Source organism: Nesoenas mayeri (genome assembly GCF_963082525.1).
Source record: "Nesoenas mayeri genome assembly, chromosome: 22".
Lineage (NCBI taxonomy): Eukaryota > Metazoa > Chordata > Aves > Columbiformes > Columbidae > Nesoenas > Nesoenas mayeri.
The window spans coordinates 7,256,785-7,273,551 of NC_137572.1; the positions used below are offsets into that span (position 1 = coordinate 7,256,785).

Consider the following 16,767-nt stretch of genomic DNA (forward strand, 5'->3'; position numbering starts at 1 on the left):
AAAGCTGCCGGGTGACCGGAGGAGCAGCCCCGGCTGTTCCGCCCATCCCGGGGAGCCGCAGCGCGGTCCCGTGTGCCGGGGGGACGCGGGGCGGCGGGCGGGCGCCGCAGGTGAGTGTGCAGCTGCGCGGTCCCTCGGCATCGCTGCCGATGGGACAGGGCGCCCGGGGCCGCAGTGCGGGCGCTCCGGCGCGTGGGCCCTTTGCTCAGCGTCTGTTCCTTGCAGGTGCTCCCGTCCTGCTAAACGCTTCAGCGGAGGCTCTGCCCACCGTGCAATTAAGTAACGCGTCCCTTGCCTTCCGTCCAGGTAGCTTCCAGAGCCCTGTGCGCTTCTCCTGCTCCAGCCCTGTGTGTCCCTGCCGCTCCAAACCTGGTTCTGGAGGCGCGGGGAGCGCAGGGAAGGGACAGGGCTGCCCCGCCGGGTGCTGTGTCCGCGCGTGCACACGTGCGCACACACGTGTGGACGTGCAGGTGCCGCCAGCTGCCGCCTGCTCCCGTTGTCACCGGGGTCACCCGCAGAAGGGTCCCTCTGCGTTGCTGCACCTCGTGTGCATCGGGGAGCAGCCCGGCGCGGCCTCCCCGTCGGGTGCCATTAACTAATCAAAACCTGATTAGCACCTTTGTTCAAGGGGGACGCTGATTAATCAGTCGCTATTGATTGCGAGTGGGGCTCCATTTGCTGGCAGAGAGGAGGCTGCAGAAACAACCAGGAAACATTGAGCACCTGTCATAGTGATTAAATTTATTAAAACAAAGCGCATTATTTTTTATGAAGCAATCTTGAAATAGGTCATTGAAGGGGAGCTTATTGATTGGAGAAGGATGAACTCCTCAAATTTGCCTGGCTTAAATTAGACCAAATTCAATTACAATACAACAAACAGGTTAACACTAGTCTTTAACAGCCCGTCAATAAATTAGAGCAGGGGTAGCGGCCTTAATGCCGCGGTAGCCACGAATACCGTCATTGCTCAGCCCGTCGCACGCGGGCGGGGATTCCTGTCCCCCCGCACGGGTGGCTCTTTCACAGCGTTTCTGCACCGCAGCCGTGCCCCCGCCAGCCCCGCCGCCCCCGCCAGCCCCGCCGCCCCCGCCAGCCCTGCAGCTCCCGCTCCATCCGCCTCCCAGCGCAGAGCGGGACTTGGCCATCGATGCTGCAGAGGGCACCAGGGACTTAAGGCCACTGGCACCTAAATTGTGACCAGCGGTGACATGTGGGAGCTTCAGTCACCTTGGTGTGCTGGTTATTTAATCAACTCTAACAAGAGGAAGAAACGGCCGCCAAGGTAGGAACTCCTCACAGAAGCGGATTTGGGTTTGCTGTCCCTGCGGTGCTGCAGATGCTCCATTGACGCGTGGAAGCGCGGTCCTGCCGCGGGAGCGTGCGTGCAGCCGCGGCAATGGAGATCATCCTGCACCAGAGCCTCCAAAGACGCTTTCAGCAAGTAACAAGATAAACTTTGCAGACAGAGCGTGGTGCAGGGTGCTGGCGGTGCAGGATGGCGGGCACGGTGCTGGCGGTGCAGGATGGCGGGCACGGTGCTGGCGGGCAGGGTGCTGGTGGTGCAGGATGGCGGGCAGGGTGCTGGCGGGCACAGTGCTGGCGGTGCAGGATGGCGGGCACGGTGCTGGCGGGCACGGTGCTGGCGGTGCAGGATGGCGGGCAGGGTGCTGGCGGGCACGGTGCTGCTGGCCAGGCTGCGTGCACCAGGCTCAGTGTTAAATGCTTTGTTCCTAATGGGTCTGGAGCTCTGAGAGCGGCTGCAATTGCGGTTTAAAATACTGCCTGGGAAAGTCAGCCAGGTCCAGCCCAGCCCTCCCTTAATCTTGAGATGCTGCCGCTTAGAAAAGAGTGGGAGCGAGAACATACACAGAGATAGTTCAAAGCCTCATTAAATCCAGACCGGAATGGGACCTTTTTATTGAGTGCTAATAGTTTGGAAGACAAAAAGTCTTCCTCACGCTAAACCTCGCTGTAAGCACTTGCCCCACGTTAAGAGATCATCATTAATCTGCCAGCTTTTTTCTACTTGAGACAGTCTACCAAAGGCTGGTTTTGAACAGCCGCATGTGCCAAAACGTGAGGAAACTTGAGATCGTGACACTTTTTTAAAAAGCAACTCCTCCCTGCAAAAACCCCTCGTAACTAAGGACCTGGTGCCAAAGGTGGATGTTGGCCGATGGCGGTTACATGGAAAGTAACCAGCTAACCATCGGCTCAACCAGACCCCTTAGTGCGGTGAAGTAGGAGCAGTCCCAGGTGTCCACTTTCTGTCTGTGCTGTTTGACAAACGGCTGTTTGTTTAAAGGAAAACTTCGGGTTCTCGTTCGAGCGCTGGGATCTCCATGGGGCTGATTCCACGGGCGGCCGCTGATTCAAAGCTCCCGGCTCTTGCTGACGCGGTGTGTGCGGCAGCCGGTGCTCGTGCCGCTGGGCACTGACCGGCGCCGGTGCCGCGTCGGATGGAATCCGGCATCCCCGTGACGCAGCACGGCCACCGCCGCCTCGGGGCCCCGAACGCAGAGGGACTTGTTCCTGCCTGTATGCAGCTGCGAGCAGGTTGTGCCATCGCTGCTGGAGTTTTCCTTTAAGGCGCTTTGGCGTCGTGCAAAGCGCCGCCCCGCAGGGGCTCGGCCCAGGTGTGAGTAGCCACGGAGTAGCCGTCGAGTAGCCCCGTAGTTGTGCATGTTGTTGGCAACATGCAGCCGTGTGTGCAGCTCCCGGCCCTGTCCCCCCGCTCCCACCCGCGCCAACCCGCAGCAAACCAGAGACGGGCCCTGATAGAACAGTGCAGGCTGTTGGATTGAGAGGCCAGCGTGCCCCAATATATATTAACATCTTAATGGGAAAGCTCGGCATGTATACATTTACTACTCCCTGACAAGAGGGAATTAAATGTCAGAAGGATTTGTAGCATCTATAATTGAATTGGTGCTGAGAAAAGCAAATCTTAAGGAAGAATAACATATTAGGATTAGCAAATAATGTGGCATTTTGTCAGTTCCTGCCATCTCGTCTGTTCCCTCTTCAGTAATAAAGTTGTGATTTCTTTTTTAATCAGAGATACGGAGCGGGAATGGCTTTTGTGAGTTGGAGGCAGCAGTTTAAGGCAGGTTCGGCTGTTTAAGGTCAGGGCTCTCGTGGCGCGGATTCAAGGGCTGGCTCTGGCTCCGGCTCTGGCTCCGGCTCCGGCTGCGCGGGCTGCAGCGGGGGCTGCGACGGGGTGCCGGCGGGGCCATGGGGCCGGTCCCACGTCCTCGGGCTGTTTGATGGTGACTCGGTGAGTCAGCCTGAGGCGAGCTGGCCGCCCGGCGCGGCCGTAACTCGGCGCCCGCTCCCCTGCGCCGCTGGGTGTAATGGGACGTTCCCCCCGGCTGCGACGCTGCTGCCCCCCCAGCGCAGCCGCGCGGCCCCGCGGCTCCGTTTCTGTTGACAAATGGCACAAAAGGGAGCGTGCCCAGCCCGGGAGTTACTCGGGGAAAACACTCGCAGGGTTTTTTTCTTAAATTGTTTTAATTAAAGCGCGCCTCGTGGCGCTCTCAGTCACGAGTTATTTACTCAGGTCCCTCAGTCCTTAATCTTGGAGCAGAATTGGAAATATCGATAGAAAGCGTAAATCCCGGCTGCTGCTCGAGAGCCTTGTATCGGGTTTCGGCTCCAAAGAGCACCATTACCTTTGGCTGTCACGGGTCTGTGCGCTTGATCGATAAACTTCAAATATTATTAGAGGTGGAGGCTTCAGAGATTTGCTCCGTTCTGCGGGGGAGACGGAGATCAATCTTTCTTAAAAATCGCCTGGCGGTTGCTCTCCGTCTGCTGGCGAAACGCGGTTCTCCGCGGGCCCGGCAGCTGCTCGCGGGACAGATTTATAGGCGTGTGCTTCTTGTAGGGAGAGATTTAAATGGTAAATCCTTCACATATGACTTCACAAATCATGTAAAGTTAAAAGATTTTTACCGTTTCTGTTGCTGCTGTGCTTAAATTGTAAGGTATGGCCAGTAAATCATTTTAATGGAGGTGTCGCGCTTGACTCAATAAAAAAAAAAAGAGACAATGGTTTAGCTTCTATTCCAAAATGTTAATGTATTAATCAACGGGAGAATAATTGTTTTTCACCGCGTTATAAATCTGGGTTGCCATTAGGATTGCAGCGAGGGTTGATGTAGCTGCGTTCTTAAATTAAAATTGTTTACACTGCTATACATTCATTTTACATGGCCATAGCTCATTCCGGTTCATCTCGGCGTTGTTCCTGCGCCAAATCAGTCACTCGTGGCCTGGGCGGCGGGCGCGGGGGAGGCGCTGGAACAGAACTAATTGCATGGCGAGCAGTTAAATGAGCGAAGCGGTTGGGGGCACGGGGCGGCGCCGCTGCCGGGCTGCAGGGCTGTCCCAGGCCTGGCCCGGCGGTTCGGTGTCACGGGCGGTGGTCGAGGTGTCCCCTGCTCGGCTGGGGGCAGGACACGCGTTCACACGGCGTTGGTTGGGTTTGGCCAAGAGTTTGCTGGGCTGAGGTTGGAACATTTTCAACAGGGCGCTTGTTAGCGATGGTTCCTCAGAGCCAATGATTAACATCCCCCCGTACTGTACTGCTGCTCCCTGTGCCCCGGGGGGGCTGAAATTTGGGGTTCCCCAGCCACGTCCCCAGCTCCACCTCCGCTCCCCCAGCTGTCCCCACCCGCGTAGTCGTAGCGCTGCCGCTTGTAGCAGAGACTCGAGCGCCAGATGTGTTCACCGCGGCCCAGCCGCCGTGCCGAACCCATCTGCCCCCAGCGGCCCCGCGCCCGCCTGCGCTCACTGCTCTTCTGGTCTCGACAGATTCTCGCGCGGGTGAGGAGGGCGCGATCCGCAGCGTGGACCACGCGGTGGTCGGCGGCGTGGTGGCCGTGGTGGTGTTCGCCATGCTCTGCCTGCTCATCATTCTAGGGCGGTACTTTGCCAGACATAAAGGTAAGAAACTGGGGAGACGAGCGGACGAGGCGCGTTTCCCATCCCGCCGGCCTGGGGGGGGCCCCCGTGCCACCTTATCTTGATTTATGTAGAACAGTCCATTTGGGGAACTTGTTACAACTTGTAGAGCAATCTAAGCCCCCACAGGCAGTTGTGACTGTTCCTCTTTATAGATGTTTGTACAGAAGGATTTACTGTTAGTCGGGTTTATTTGGAAAAGCAGCCGGGGGATGAGAGGCTGGTTACGATGCTGTGAATAATGTCAGGAAGAGAGGAGAAAGGGAAAAAAGACCTAAAGCACATTAGGGGAGAGAGAAAGCAGAGACGGAAGATTTGTCTCCTTTAAGTGAAGTGCACAGAACACAGTTTTACTGGCGTTTGTGGGCTCGCGAGAGGGGGAATAGCTGTGACCTGATTGATTTTCCGCGTGAGACGCCGCAGAGCGCGACACGCGGTCGCGTTTTGGGGACGTGGGGCCGGGCTCCGGGTGCTCCCGCGCGGTGGCACCAGCCGTGCGGGTCCTGGCGCGGGGTCCTGGCGCCCCAGCCCGGCACCGCCGCGTTCGGGGCAGGTTTTCCGCGGTCACGCAGGCTCCGCTTCCCTTGCAGGCACGTACTTCACCCACGAAGCCAAAGGCGCTGACGACGCGGCCGACGCGGACACAGCCATCATCAACGCCGAGGGCGGGCAGAACAACTCGGAGGAGAAGAAGGAGTACTTCATCTAGAGCAGCCTTGGTCCCCATGAGGTGTCCAACCGTGGACGGTTACTGCTGGCCCTATTTAAACGCTACAGAGACAGTGATATTGGAGTTGCAACCAGCTTGTGTCTTTTTTTTTAAAGAAAAACAAAAGCGATGGGTGGAGATGGTGAGGCCGGGAGGGTCTGGGGTTCGCTGTGTAAAAATATTCCTCGTAAGTACACTCTGCTGTTCGACACCTCAGTTCGTTTGGGTTTTCTTTTTTTGGCCAGGTCAGCTTGGATTTAGTTTAGTGAAGTCATTGCAGAAGATTCTGTGCCTTGTTTCATTTCTGTTTGTCGGGGCCGGGGGAGGCTGGGCAGAGAGGGGTTCTGTGCGCTGGTCCGTGGGGTTTCTGTGGCTCTTCGTTCCCCGCTCCCGCCCGCCGGGCCCCCTCGCCGCTCGTGGGTTCTGTGGACGCGTTGCTTTCTCTCTTGGCCGGTTCCCATTCAGACCTCGAGCTCGCGGGAGGAGAACCAGCACGTTTTAGATGCCGTAGTTTGCAGTCGCTGTGCCGGTTGCGCGTCCCCTCCGTCGGCACTGAGGCCGGGACGCGCCAGCGCCAAGACCCGCGCGGCACTGGGACCGGGGCTGGAGCGCGGCACGGGGCCGCGGGCTCGTCCCGCTGCAGGATGGGTGGCCGCAGGGTCCCCGGGCCGGCGTCACCTCCCGTGGCCGTGGAGCCCCCTGCCCGGGGCTGCGGACACCCGGGTCCGGCCCCGTCCCCAGAGCCGCTGGCCCACCAGAACTGCCCATTGGTCCCGCTCGGTGACCCGCGGGGCCCGCGGTGCCGCGACAGCGCTGATTTCAAAGCCATAGGCGCGCAGGGAGCCCGGCCGGCAGAGCCGCCACGCCGCAGCGAGGAGACGGCAGCTCGGTTATATATGCTGAATTTTCTTTTGGTGAGTAATCTTGGATTTGGAGCGGTACTTTTTTTTACTGTGTTTATGTGGAAAATGTATGCTGATTTATTTAAGGGAAGCATTAATCTTAGCGTCAGGGTTTGGGGTTTTTTTTTAGGTGTTTCAGGGGGAGCGTTTCCGTACGTTTTTTGGTTTTTCGGTAGTTGTTTTTGGCAGAACCATCGGGACGCGGGGTCCCCGGGGCACCATGGTGGGAGCCGCCCGCGCTGCGGCGCTCTCTGCGTCCCCCGGCGCGGGCAGGACCGCGCGGAAATGCCCTTTCCCGGCTCGGCGGCGCCGCCGGGCCCCAGCGCGGTGAGAGGAGCCGGCGCGGGGCCCATCTGGTGCGGGCCGGCGTCCCGCTCTGAGCCCCCCATCCTTGTTTGGAAGTGTACAGTAGTGCAGTGTTACCAATGTAACTTTGACTTACGCTGTGGACATGTCTCAGGTTCATGTGTTTGATGGTGTTTTCCGTCTCAGGTAGATTGCGAAATTTCGGCCCCACACATTGGAAAAAAATAAAATAAAATAAAATAAAAACAGGCTAAAAAAAGAGGCAATTCCGAATTTTAGTTGTATATTGGTTTATGTATTCTTTCTTCGGTATACAGTGCACTGTTTGAAATGTATTGTTGAGTATTACTTTGTACAGCTTTAGATCATTAGGATTTTGAAGCGTGAAGAAAGAACAACCTTGTTTAAGGGGTGTTGCAGATGAAGGACGCGGAACTGACGCTAAACAACCTTGTTCTTTATTCACCCGGCCTTTTGATTTCTTCCCCTTAGGCCAGTTCTGTTTCAAGGTGTCCATGGAAGGTGTTACGATGTGAGAACACACATATCCATCTGTTCCCATTCACATTTTGTATTGGTTCATGTATACCATTTTTACAAAGGAAAAGAAGTACTATAAAATATCTGTCTTCTTAATAAAAAAACTTAATGTTCCGAAGCTGCGTGTCCCTTGCGCTGTGTCCCCGCCGCTCTGGTGCCGGTGCCGGTGGGACCGTGAGCGTTCACCCCGTTCCCCCCGCCACCTCAGTTCTGCCTGCGGCCACGTTTCCTTATTTCTCTCTTTCAAACACTCAGGATTTAGCGTGTGATGTTTTTGCCTCAAAACGCCCAATTCCGATGGAAAGTGCTGCCGGGAAGGACCCGCGTGGCCCCCGCTCGCTCGTGGCTGTTGAGGAGCCCAGCGCTGGTTCCTCCCGTCGCCCTCTCCTGAAATCAGGTTACGAGGCAGCTACAGCGCCCGAGTGAGCAGCATCAATCGTTCACGTTTTGGACAAAGGAGGAGGAAACGAACGCCCTGTGCGGCGGAGCCGCTCCCGAGAGCCGCGGCGGCCGCGGAGCCGGACGGACCCGCGGCGCACCGACCTGCTCGCTGCTCTCGCCATCGGAGAAACTGCAGGTTCCTTAGAGAAATGATGACACTGAGGCAAAACCCAAACTGTGCCATGTCGAGTAATTAGCGATAAAGGACACTTTACATCAGGTGAGAGGCACATGAATTTGGGGCTGGGTGATGGAGATTCAGCTGCGGGTGAGCGGGACGTGGGCGCGATGTGCCGGGGCAGCTGGCGCCATCGATCGCCAGCCTGGCGCCTCTCGTCAGAGGCTCCTGACAGCCGGCTAATGGCTTTTTCAGGCAGTCCCAGCCCGTTTTCCAGGCAGCGGCTGACATGCCCCCTCCTCATCCTCAGCCTCACCCTCGCCGGGTGGGAGGGAGGCAGCGATGGGGGTGATGCCGGGAGCTGGATCCGGGAGCAGCCGCATCCCTGCTCCGTGAGGACCGGACCTGCCATCCCTTCACGCACCCGTCCTTCAGGGTGAGCGGGACTCCCTGCCCTTTGCTGCAGCCTGCGCCGCGGGGATCCCCGGGGTGCTCTCTGAGCAGAGGGGCTGCATTCACAGCTCTGTTGAGGTGTGACCCTTCTGCTGGGTTAAGCATCCATGAGCGCACCCCGGGGCCGCTGTCCCCCCGGCCCGGCTCTGCCTCCCTGCAGCAGCGCGGGGCGAGCAGCCCGGGCTGGCGATGGAGCGAGGCGGCAGCGGCGGAGATGAAGGCTGCCAGGAGCAAAGGGAATATTTGATCAAGGGGCTCCGCTCGGCTCTGTGCTGGCTCCCCGCGCTCTCCCGGGACGGCACCTCGTGGCCCCGGCCCGGCTGCGGCTGCGCCCGCGACAGCTCGGCAGCTGCTGCGCGGCGGGAGCTGCGGGGGAACGGCAGCGAGCTGGGGAGGCGTCTGCAGCCGCGCGCCCCGCTCCTGCCCTGGCACCCCCTGTGTTCTGCTCTCCGTGTTCTCCCCAGGACGGGGGGGCTGCCCACTGGCCCCTCGCTGGGGCGAAGCCTCCGAATTTGCCCCCTTTCTGCAGACAGGCCCCTTATTCACGCCACTCCGGGCGCTCACATTTAGCAGCCTCTTCCGCGCTTCCCGGAGCAGACCCCGGCACCGGCGTTTTCCTCGGGTCCTTTCAACAGCCTGGCGGAGCCACGACCCAAGTGTGACACTTCACACCATCCTTTCTTTCCCCCCCGCATCCAGCATTTGGGGAAAAACAAACAAACAAACAAAAGGAACCCCCTTTGAAGGCAGCGGTGAGCCCAGCCTGGACCCGCACCCGGGATCTCTCAGCACAGCAGCTCCTGTGTCCCCCGGCCGGGCGCCCGCGCGGGAGCATCGCGGTGACTGCGCCCGAGCGGCGCGGCCGGGCCCCCGCTGCACCGGAGCTCCCGGCCGCAATCAGCCCCATCATGTCTGGGTAATTTTCCCTTCCTGGGTAACGCGGTTGTTAGGCAGGAACAAGGAGAGCGCGGTGTTTTTCTGTGACTAAAAAGGTGTACGTGGCCTTGATTGCAAATGAAAAATTAAGGCCCCGTGTCTTGCATTCATTCCCACTTGATTACACACCAGTACGCAAACAAATCTTCACCCTGTTGCCTGAGGGGTGTCAATGATCTACCTTTTCTTTTGCTCGCCTCTCCTCCAGCAAATCTATAATGCATTTAATCTTCACCAGTCACTCTCCTCAGTTTTTAAATGTCTAATTTGCTGCTGAGCGCGGCTCCAATTTTCTCTGTGCCGCTGCTTTAACTCTCTGGCTTGTGTTTGCCCGGCTGCTTTTCTGCTGGATGGAGAGCCCGGAGAGCTCTGGTGTGCGTGGACAGGGCCAGGGAGGGGCTGGGGCTTCACCGCACCCCTGTCCCAGTGCCCCAGTGCTCCCAGTGCCCCAGTGCCCGGGGAGCCACCCGGTTGGCTCGCGGTGCGGTCATGAGCTGCTTTGGAGCAAGGCCTGACCAAGCTCCCGGGTTTGTCTGCGGGGGCTCAGACCCACGCTGACCCACGCAGGGGTGCTCCAAGGGGGCTCCTTGGGGTTGCCCTGGGAACATGGAAACTGGGGGGCTTAGAACTGAGCAGAGCTGCAGCTGGAGGTTCATCGGCAGTGTGACCCGGGCACACGCGTGTGCTCACGGTGAACCGGCACGCGGGGGAAAACGGGGTTTGTAGGGGGTGCCCGGCAGATCCTGGGGGCATCGAGCGCTCCCCAACACCCCAGCCTGGGACCCGCCGCCCCAGCACCGCCCCAGCACCGCCCCAGCACCGCCCCGCTGCTGTGAGCCGGGCCATGGGGCAGCGGGGTGTCCTGTCTGTCTGTCCGTCTGCCCGCCCCCTGCCCAGCTGGGGCCGCTCCCCCCAGCTGCAGGCGCTGATTACCGGCCCGGATGAGGGGGACGTGCTGGGACCGGGCTCTGCAGGTAAGAGGCTTTGGGGGTCTCGGAGGGTTTGGGGCGCCAGGGCGGCTGCGGCCCCGGGTCTGCGGAGCGGGAGCAGCCCGGTTCCGCCGCTCCGTGCGCTCGGTGCCTGTTGCATTCGCCGCAGCAGTGAATGCGGCCCCTGCGCCTCGGCCGGATTGCGCTGTGTGTGAGCGATGGATATATCTGTGTGTGAGCAATGGATCTGTGTGTGAGCAATGGATATATCTGTGTGTGAGCGATGGATATCTGCGTGTGCCCGTCTCTGCCGCTGGAGCAGTTGCCGTGTCCTTTGGGCTGGTTTAGGTGCTGTGTGTTCTGGAGCCCGTGCGGGTCCGTCGCGCTGCGGCCGCAGGCTGCGCGGCGCTGCCAGCGCGGTGGCTAAAGCAGGAGGGCGTCCTGGCTGAAAATAAGAACCTCTAGGCCGTTTTTTGTTGTGCATCCTGTGCATGTTGTTCTGCTCGAACAGGAGGGTTCTCAGGGGCATGGCTGAGATGCACTTGTGAGCAAAATGGATTCAGATTGTCAGACTCCCCGTAAAGGCTGCAAGATGTCTTCTCGTGTGTGTGTGGCTATATATATGCTGCTTTATTTTTTATGTACTCTGTTGAGGTCTGAGGCTTTTCCTTGCACCAGCTTTTATCTAGTCATGACTCCTACAATATTTAATCTTTATCAGAAACAGTAAGCCCTGTATTTATTTTATGGGTCAGTTGTTCATCCTTTTCCCTTGATGCTCTTGCTGGCAGTGGATGGTGTGGAGCAGGGGGAGCAGAAAAGGGGAGGGAAAAATAGAGAGCCCTGCTTGTTTCTGCCCATCAACATTTGTCCAAATGACAGGCAAACAAATCGGAGCTCTGGAGACTAATAGCGGGCAGATAAATCTGGCAGAGAGTAAACGGCGTGAGGCGCGTTAGAGGTTTCCATCCCTGCCGGTGTCTGGGGGGCGGGAGGTTGCAATCCCTGCTTGGGCCAGGCCGGCTGTTCCCCCCGTTCCATCCCCATTTCTGGCGGGGAGGGCTCAGGGTATCGGCGAAGCTGGAGCTCCCGCACCGGCATTGCTGCCGATGCAGCCGCGGTGCCGGCACCGGGCGCTGGTGCGGGCGGGACAGAGAGCATCAAGTGTCCCATATGTGAGAGGTGAAGTGCCCGCCGCTCTCGTGCTCATCTTTACTGTCTACAAAGTCTTCACTCAGAACCGAGATGAATAAAAGATTAGAGGGGAGAGTCGGTGCTGAAGGTGAAGGTGATCCACCAAATTTACTGTGCGGCACCCAGGTGTAAACTGGGAGGAGATCAGCGCTACCCCGTCTCTTCCCAAGATCCCCTGGGCAGCTCTGCTCCTCGGGCGCAGAGGAGAGCGGCGTCTTTCCAAGCAGCACCCTTGGGAGCATCCCCCGATCATCCTGCCGTCCCCGGGGCGGCTCGGGCGCTGGTACCCGCGGGAAGCGCGACCCGGAGCTGCTGCGGAGCGGGGACTCGGAAAGAACGATGATGTACGATTTGGGGATGGAGAAGTGCTTGGTGGTTTTTCAGACCCTACGTGCTTGACAGGCAATGAATATTTCATGTCCACAGCGCTATCTGAACCAAGGGCAGGCAGAGACTCTCTTCTTCCTTCTTCCCTTCTGCCCCTTCATTGAGCTTTATTGACTCAAGGAGAGCGGCCTGGCCCCTGCACTTCGTCTGCTCCGTTCTGGTGCAGCACGGGCTGGAGCCGCGGCCCAAGTGTCGTCTGGAGACCCCCCAGCCCAGATACAGCGGAGAGACAGCATTTCAAAACCTCATTTAAGTGAACACAATGAGAGGGCTCTTGGGTAGAAGGAGAATTAATTAATCTGGTTCCTACGTAGACACTTTTAATTAAGTGTAAGTGCGTGGTCCTTTTTTATTTGTAAAAAGAGGTATATGGTGCGCAGCGGTGCTGTGGTGCGGCTGCACCCCATGGGGGGAGATTTTCTGGGTCTTTGTGGGAGGAACGCGCATGGGAGCAGGGACAGCGATGCGCAGTGTGCACAGAGCTGCTCGCTCCTGTGGCGGGAGGGTTGTGTGAGCGTGCCGGGGGTGCCGAGCGGGGACGGCGTCGTCCCCGTGGAGCTCGGTGCCGCGGCGGCTCTGGGCCAGCTCGGAGGGGAGGAACGTGCCTCAGTTTCCCCACCTGTGCCCTGGCGATGGCTGGAAACGCAGCTCATCGCTGGAGACTCTGCCAGATCCCCGTGGGGCGCTCGGGGCTCAGGTATCTGGTGCCTGAGACGCCGGAGGAAAGCGGAACTCAAAGGTCCGTTTTCTTTTACTTGCTTCAGCTGAATCTCTTCCCACAAAGTCCCCAGAGCTGCCAGGTCTGGAGAGCGACCCTGATCCTCGGGGCAGCAGCCGCTGTGCCTCCCGCTGGTTACCGAGCTCCCCGGGGAACCCGGAGAAGGTTCCCGCGTCCTGGAAGCCCCGCTCGCCGGCGGGGGATAGATGCGAACAGTTACATATTTATGAAGTGTTGGTTTTCGACAGGCATGGGGAATTCTGCCAAATATTACTCCATTCTCCACAGCCCTTGCTTAAAATATGAAGAAGATAAACAAGGAAGGGGAGTTGTGTTTGCTGGCTCGTGAGAGCGCGTTCCCACAGCCCTCTCGGGGGAAGCAGCTCTTATCAAACACAGTCGGTATGGTTTTCGCTCTTAGATTTAACAGGGAAAAAAATAAAGCCGGAAGAGCTCCTGCGGTTTGCTGGGCTGGGCACAGCGCTGTTCCCGCAGCCGGCTCTGCTCCCGCAGGCTCCGCGCGGGTCCCGGCACGGTGCTGCCTCCGACACCGGCTGGTTTGGGGCACGCTCCTGCCCTCTGCTCGCTGTCCTGCCTCCTGTGCCCCTCGTTCCACCTCCCGCGCCCTCGGCGGCTCCTCCAGCGCTCACCCCCACGGTGGCCGGAGACCTCCTGGTGTGTGGTGGCACCGGCATGTGCCAAACCCACCGGCATGTGCCAAACCCACCGCTTGTACCGTCTCACAAAAAGCAGATGCCGCTATTTGAACACCGGCTGTCGTTCCACCTTCCAAACGCGTAATTGAATTTTCCGAGCAGAACGCTCCGGTTTGCAGGCGGGTGTTCCCGCTGAGCCCCGCGCCCTCGGGCTGCTTTTCCGGGCCCGTCACGCGCAGGGGGCTCAGGGTCCTGTCCCCCCTGCACAGCCCCTCGGGGTCTCCGAAAACCCCTTCTTCGGAGGGCGAGCGAGGGTGTTTTATAAAGTGCTGGTGCCAGCTGTTTGCTCCCCGCGGTTCGGAGCCTGCCATGGCTCGTGCTGCGCCATCGTTATTTCCCGGCCGGATGATGAAACCGCTGTCAAGAAAACGGAGATCAGCAAAAACCACGTCCCCGCAGATGGAGCGAATGCTTCATGAGCTTCACGGCTCATCGGAATATTTGCCAGTAACATATGGGGCCTGATCAGAACACGGGAGTTGAGTTTAGATATCACGGTGATGGAAATAGTACAGAAACCTGAGCACAGCAAAGCAAGTGCTTGCAGTGATGCTCAAAACGCGGCTTACCCGTGAGTGCCTTAACTCGGGCGCCCGTCAGCTGCTGCGGGGGCCGTTTCCAAACCCTGGAGCTGGTTGTGCCACACTCCGTCTTTGCGGAGGACGTGGCACCGTTGCCGGCTCTGATTTCAGCGGGGAAACGGGCTGCTCCGTCGTGTCCGGCTGCTGGGACCCATCTGTCCCGTTGAAGAGCCGTTCACCGGCGTGCCGCGGAGCGCCGGCTTTGCCTTTAGAGCATCAGTGGAGAGTGGCCCGACCTCCCAAGGGTCAATGCACGCGACCTGCCTGGTGGTTTTGTAAATCACTGAACCGGCAGCGTCAATATTTGTAGTTCTTATAGCTTGTTTGTTTGTTTTTAAGGTGAAAACATTAGTTGCTTCTGGTCCTACAGTATCATCACTTGTTTGGGTTTCGTTCTGTTTTTCTGGTTCAGGGACTTGTACCAACCCCTGAGCTCCAGGAACGCGTTTGGCTTTTCCTCAGCACTGAAAAATAGCTTTGCTTTATTATCCTGTCATGTTTTGGTGAGAGGTGGGAACGCGGTCCTGCGATCACCCTTCGGAGTGACAGGATGCTAATGAATTGAGAAATGGCTGTGGCCGCTGCCGCCCGCGTCACGTCTTCATTAGCAGCCTTCTCCCGGCGACCGCGGTGATTAACGGTGTCACCGCCAACGGGAAGCGGGTGAGTAATCATTGCCCGTCTGTTGGGAAGCGGTGCCGGTGCTTCCGCGGGGATGGCACCTTTGGCTGAGCAGCAGAGCGGGGACCCGTGGGGACCCTCCAGCCGCAGGTCGGGCCCTTCCAGGTGCCGCTATTAGTGGTTATTAACGGGCGTTATCACTGCTGGCTCGGGCTGTGGCTGGATGTCCCTTTTGACCTGGGTTGGAGCGAGGAGGGGTCAGCGACTGCTGTGCTGGAAAAGCCGTCGCAGTGGGAAACGCCGTCGCGCCGTGGGTGCTGCTCCAGCCGCGGTCCTGCAGCCCAGACAGGGGTGCTCTTGGGGTGTGCGTCACCCTGTTCCGGTGCAAGCGTCTCAGACGTGGCACAGGTGTTTCTCTGATGGCTGAGAAGCAGCTTAGAGCACTTTTTCTCAGGCAATATTTGGGTTGCGGGCAGTCCCGCCGCCCCTTCCCGAATAAGCCTCGTCACACGAGCTCCCAGGTTTATGATACCCCCCGGATTTGGGGGAGAAGGCAGCTGGAGCATCCCCGCAGCTCCGTCCCGCTGCGGGCTCAGCGCAGTGGCCGCCCCGCGTGTCCCGCACCGCGTGTCCCGACTCGCGTGTCCCGACCCGCGTGTCTCGCACCGCGTGTCCCGCTGCCACAAGGAGCTTTTGGTAAGTGAAAAGCTCCGGCTCGCTGCGCAGGCGCCGCACGCGCCGTTAGCGATGGGAGAGGCGAGGGGGCCGGAGTCACTTCCAATGCGCCAGCACCTGCTGCTTTGAAGCGCTTTGAGCCGGGAAAATTCCTGTTGCACGAAGGAGGCTGAAGTTGCATTAAACCGAGAAATGCGCGGAGGTCAAAAGAATAAATTACTGTAATTTTTAGGCTTTTGTGGGTTGTTTATCTCCCCTGTTTTCAAGTCAATCTAATCAAATGCGGGTTTGCCACAATCACAGCTCATGCTAACCTTCACCTGGAGGGTATTAATATGCATGACGCTCGTTAAGTGTTTGTTTAATTTTTATTTATGGAAACTAGAATGTGCGAAGTGTAGCTGAGCTGGATGTGAGAGCGCGTGCGAGGGATGGGCTGGAACGGGCGGCGAATCAGCCGGGCACCGCGGTGGCGCCCGGTGCACCCGCTCAGCCCTCGAGAGTCCATGAAACTCCCTCAGCCCTGAAGTCTTCTTGTGAGTAGATATTTTGGGGGACAGAGGTGTAAGTGTCCTCATTCCTCAGACATGTGAGGCGTCAGAGCCCGGTTTGGGCGGTGCCGATCCGAGGGCTCAGCGATGTTCCCTGCGGCAGGTCCGGGCTCTGACGCTGGGTTTGTTGAGATGAGAGCGCGTCTCTGGTTCGGACCGAGCGTGACGGGCTCGGGGTGGCGAGCGGCGGCTCTCGCGTGTTTTGCTCCGAGGCAGCAGGAGCCGAGGGCAGCAGGACCGTGATGTTTGTGCAAAGGAGAGCGGTGGGTTCCCCGGCCCCCGCCAGGGCTGCGGCACCACCAAACCAAACCAAACACCTCCGCCGCAGAAGCAGAGTTTGCTCTGGCGTCTCAGCGGACGCAGAGCTGGCAGCCAGCGCGCGCGGTTCAATAGCAACGCTTGACCCCAGGCGGATTACTGGCCAATGATCTGAACCTTGTTCTTTAATCTACCAAAGATGGGCTCCCCGCTCGCTTACGTGGTGCTAACGTTGTGTTCCTGGGGGACAGAGGAACCGCTGCCATTGGGGCGTTTTCCTGCGAATGGCTCTTGTTTGTAGAGCTGGCGCTTGGGCGAGGAGAAGGGAAGGAAAGGACAGCGTTTACATTCTTCCCAAAGCTGCTGTGAGGTCCCTGGGCTGGAGAACAAGTTCCCCCATCACCCTGACACCCTGGAGCTCCCGCACCACCTGAGCACAGCGGCTTTTAGGGCCGGAAGGTTCCGCTGCCCAGTCGTTTAAACTGCAGCCGTCTCCCTGGGCAGCCCCGCGGCACGGTGTGGCTCTTGGCCTGCGGAGGGGCTCGTCTCGGCCGCCGTGGCCTCTCCCTCTGCACAGGGTCTATCAATAATGATTGAGCACTGGCCTCTGACCTGTGGGATTTACTGAAAGCTGCAGAGCTGGATATCTCCACACACCCTGTGTGCGTCTCGGCAGTCAGTCCTCCTGCGCCTGGCGGCAGAGCCGGTATTTGCCCGCGTTCTGTGGGGATCTGGGGGTGCTGGTCCTGCCCGGCACAGCCGCG

The 16,767-nt window shown here is 58.9% G+C and overlaps 2 protein-coding genes across 2 annotated transcripts in view; both read left to right on the top strand.

The window, feature by feature from the left end:
- CADM1 (cell adhesion molecule 1) overlaps positions 1 to 5,677 on the top strand; it is a gene marked incomplete at both ends in the record, with an annotated part of 94,602 nt that extends 88,925 nt beyond the window's left edge. The window contains 3 exons of the mRNA XM_080358078.1: positions 226 to 306; positions 4,819 to 4,950; positions 5,559 to 5,677. Coding sequence (XP_080214204.1) covers positions 226 to 306; positions 4,819 to 4,950; positions 5,559 to 5,677 — 332 coding nt within the window. The remainder of the gene's footprint in view (positions 1 to 225; positions 307 to 4,818; positions 4,951 to 5,558) is intronic.
- Positions 1 to 16,767, top strand: part of USP28 (ubiquitin specific peptidase 28) — a gene marked incomplete at both ends in the record, with an annotated part of 269,710 nt that overhangs the window by 129,256 nt on the left and 123,687 nt on the right. The window lies entirely within an intron of this gene.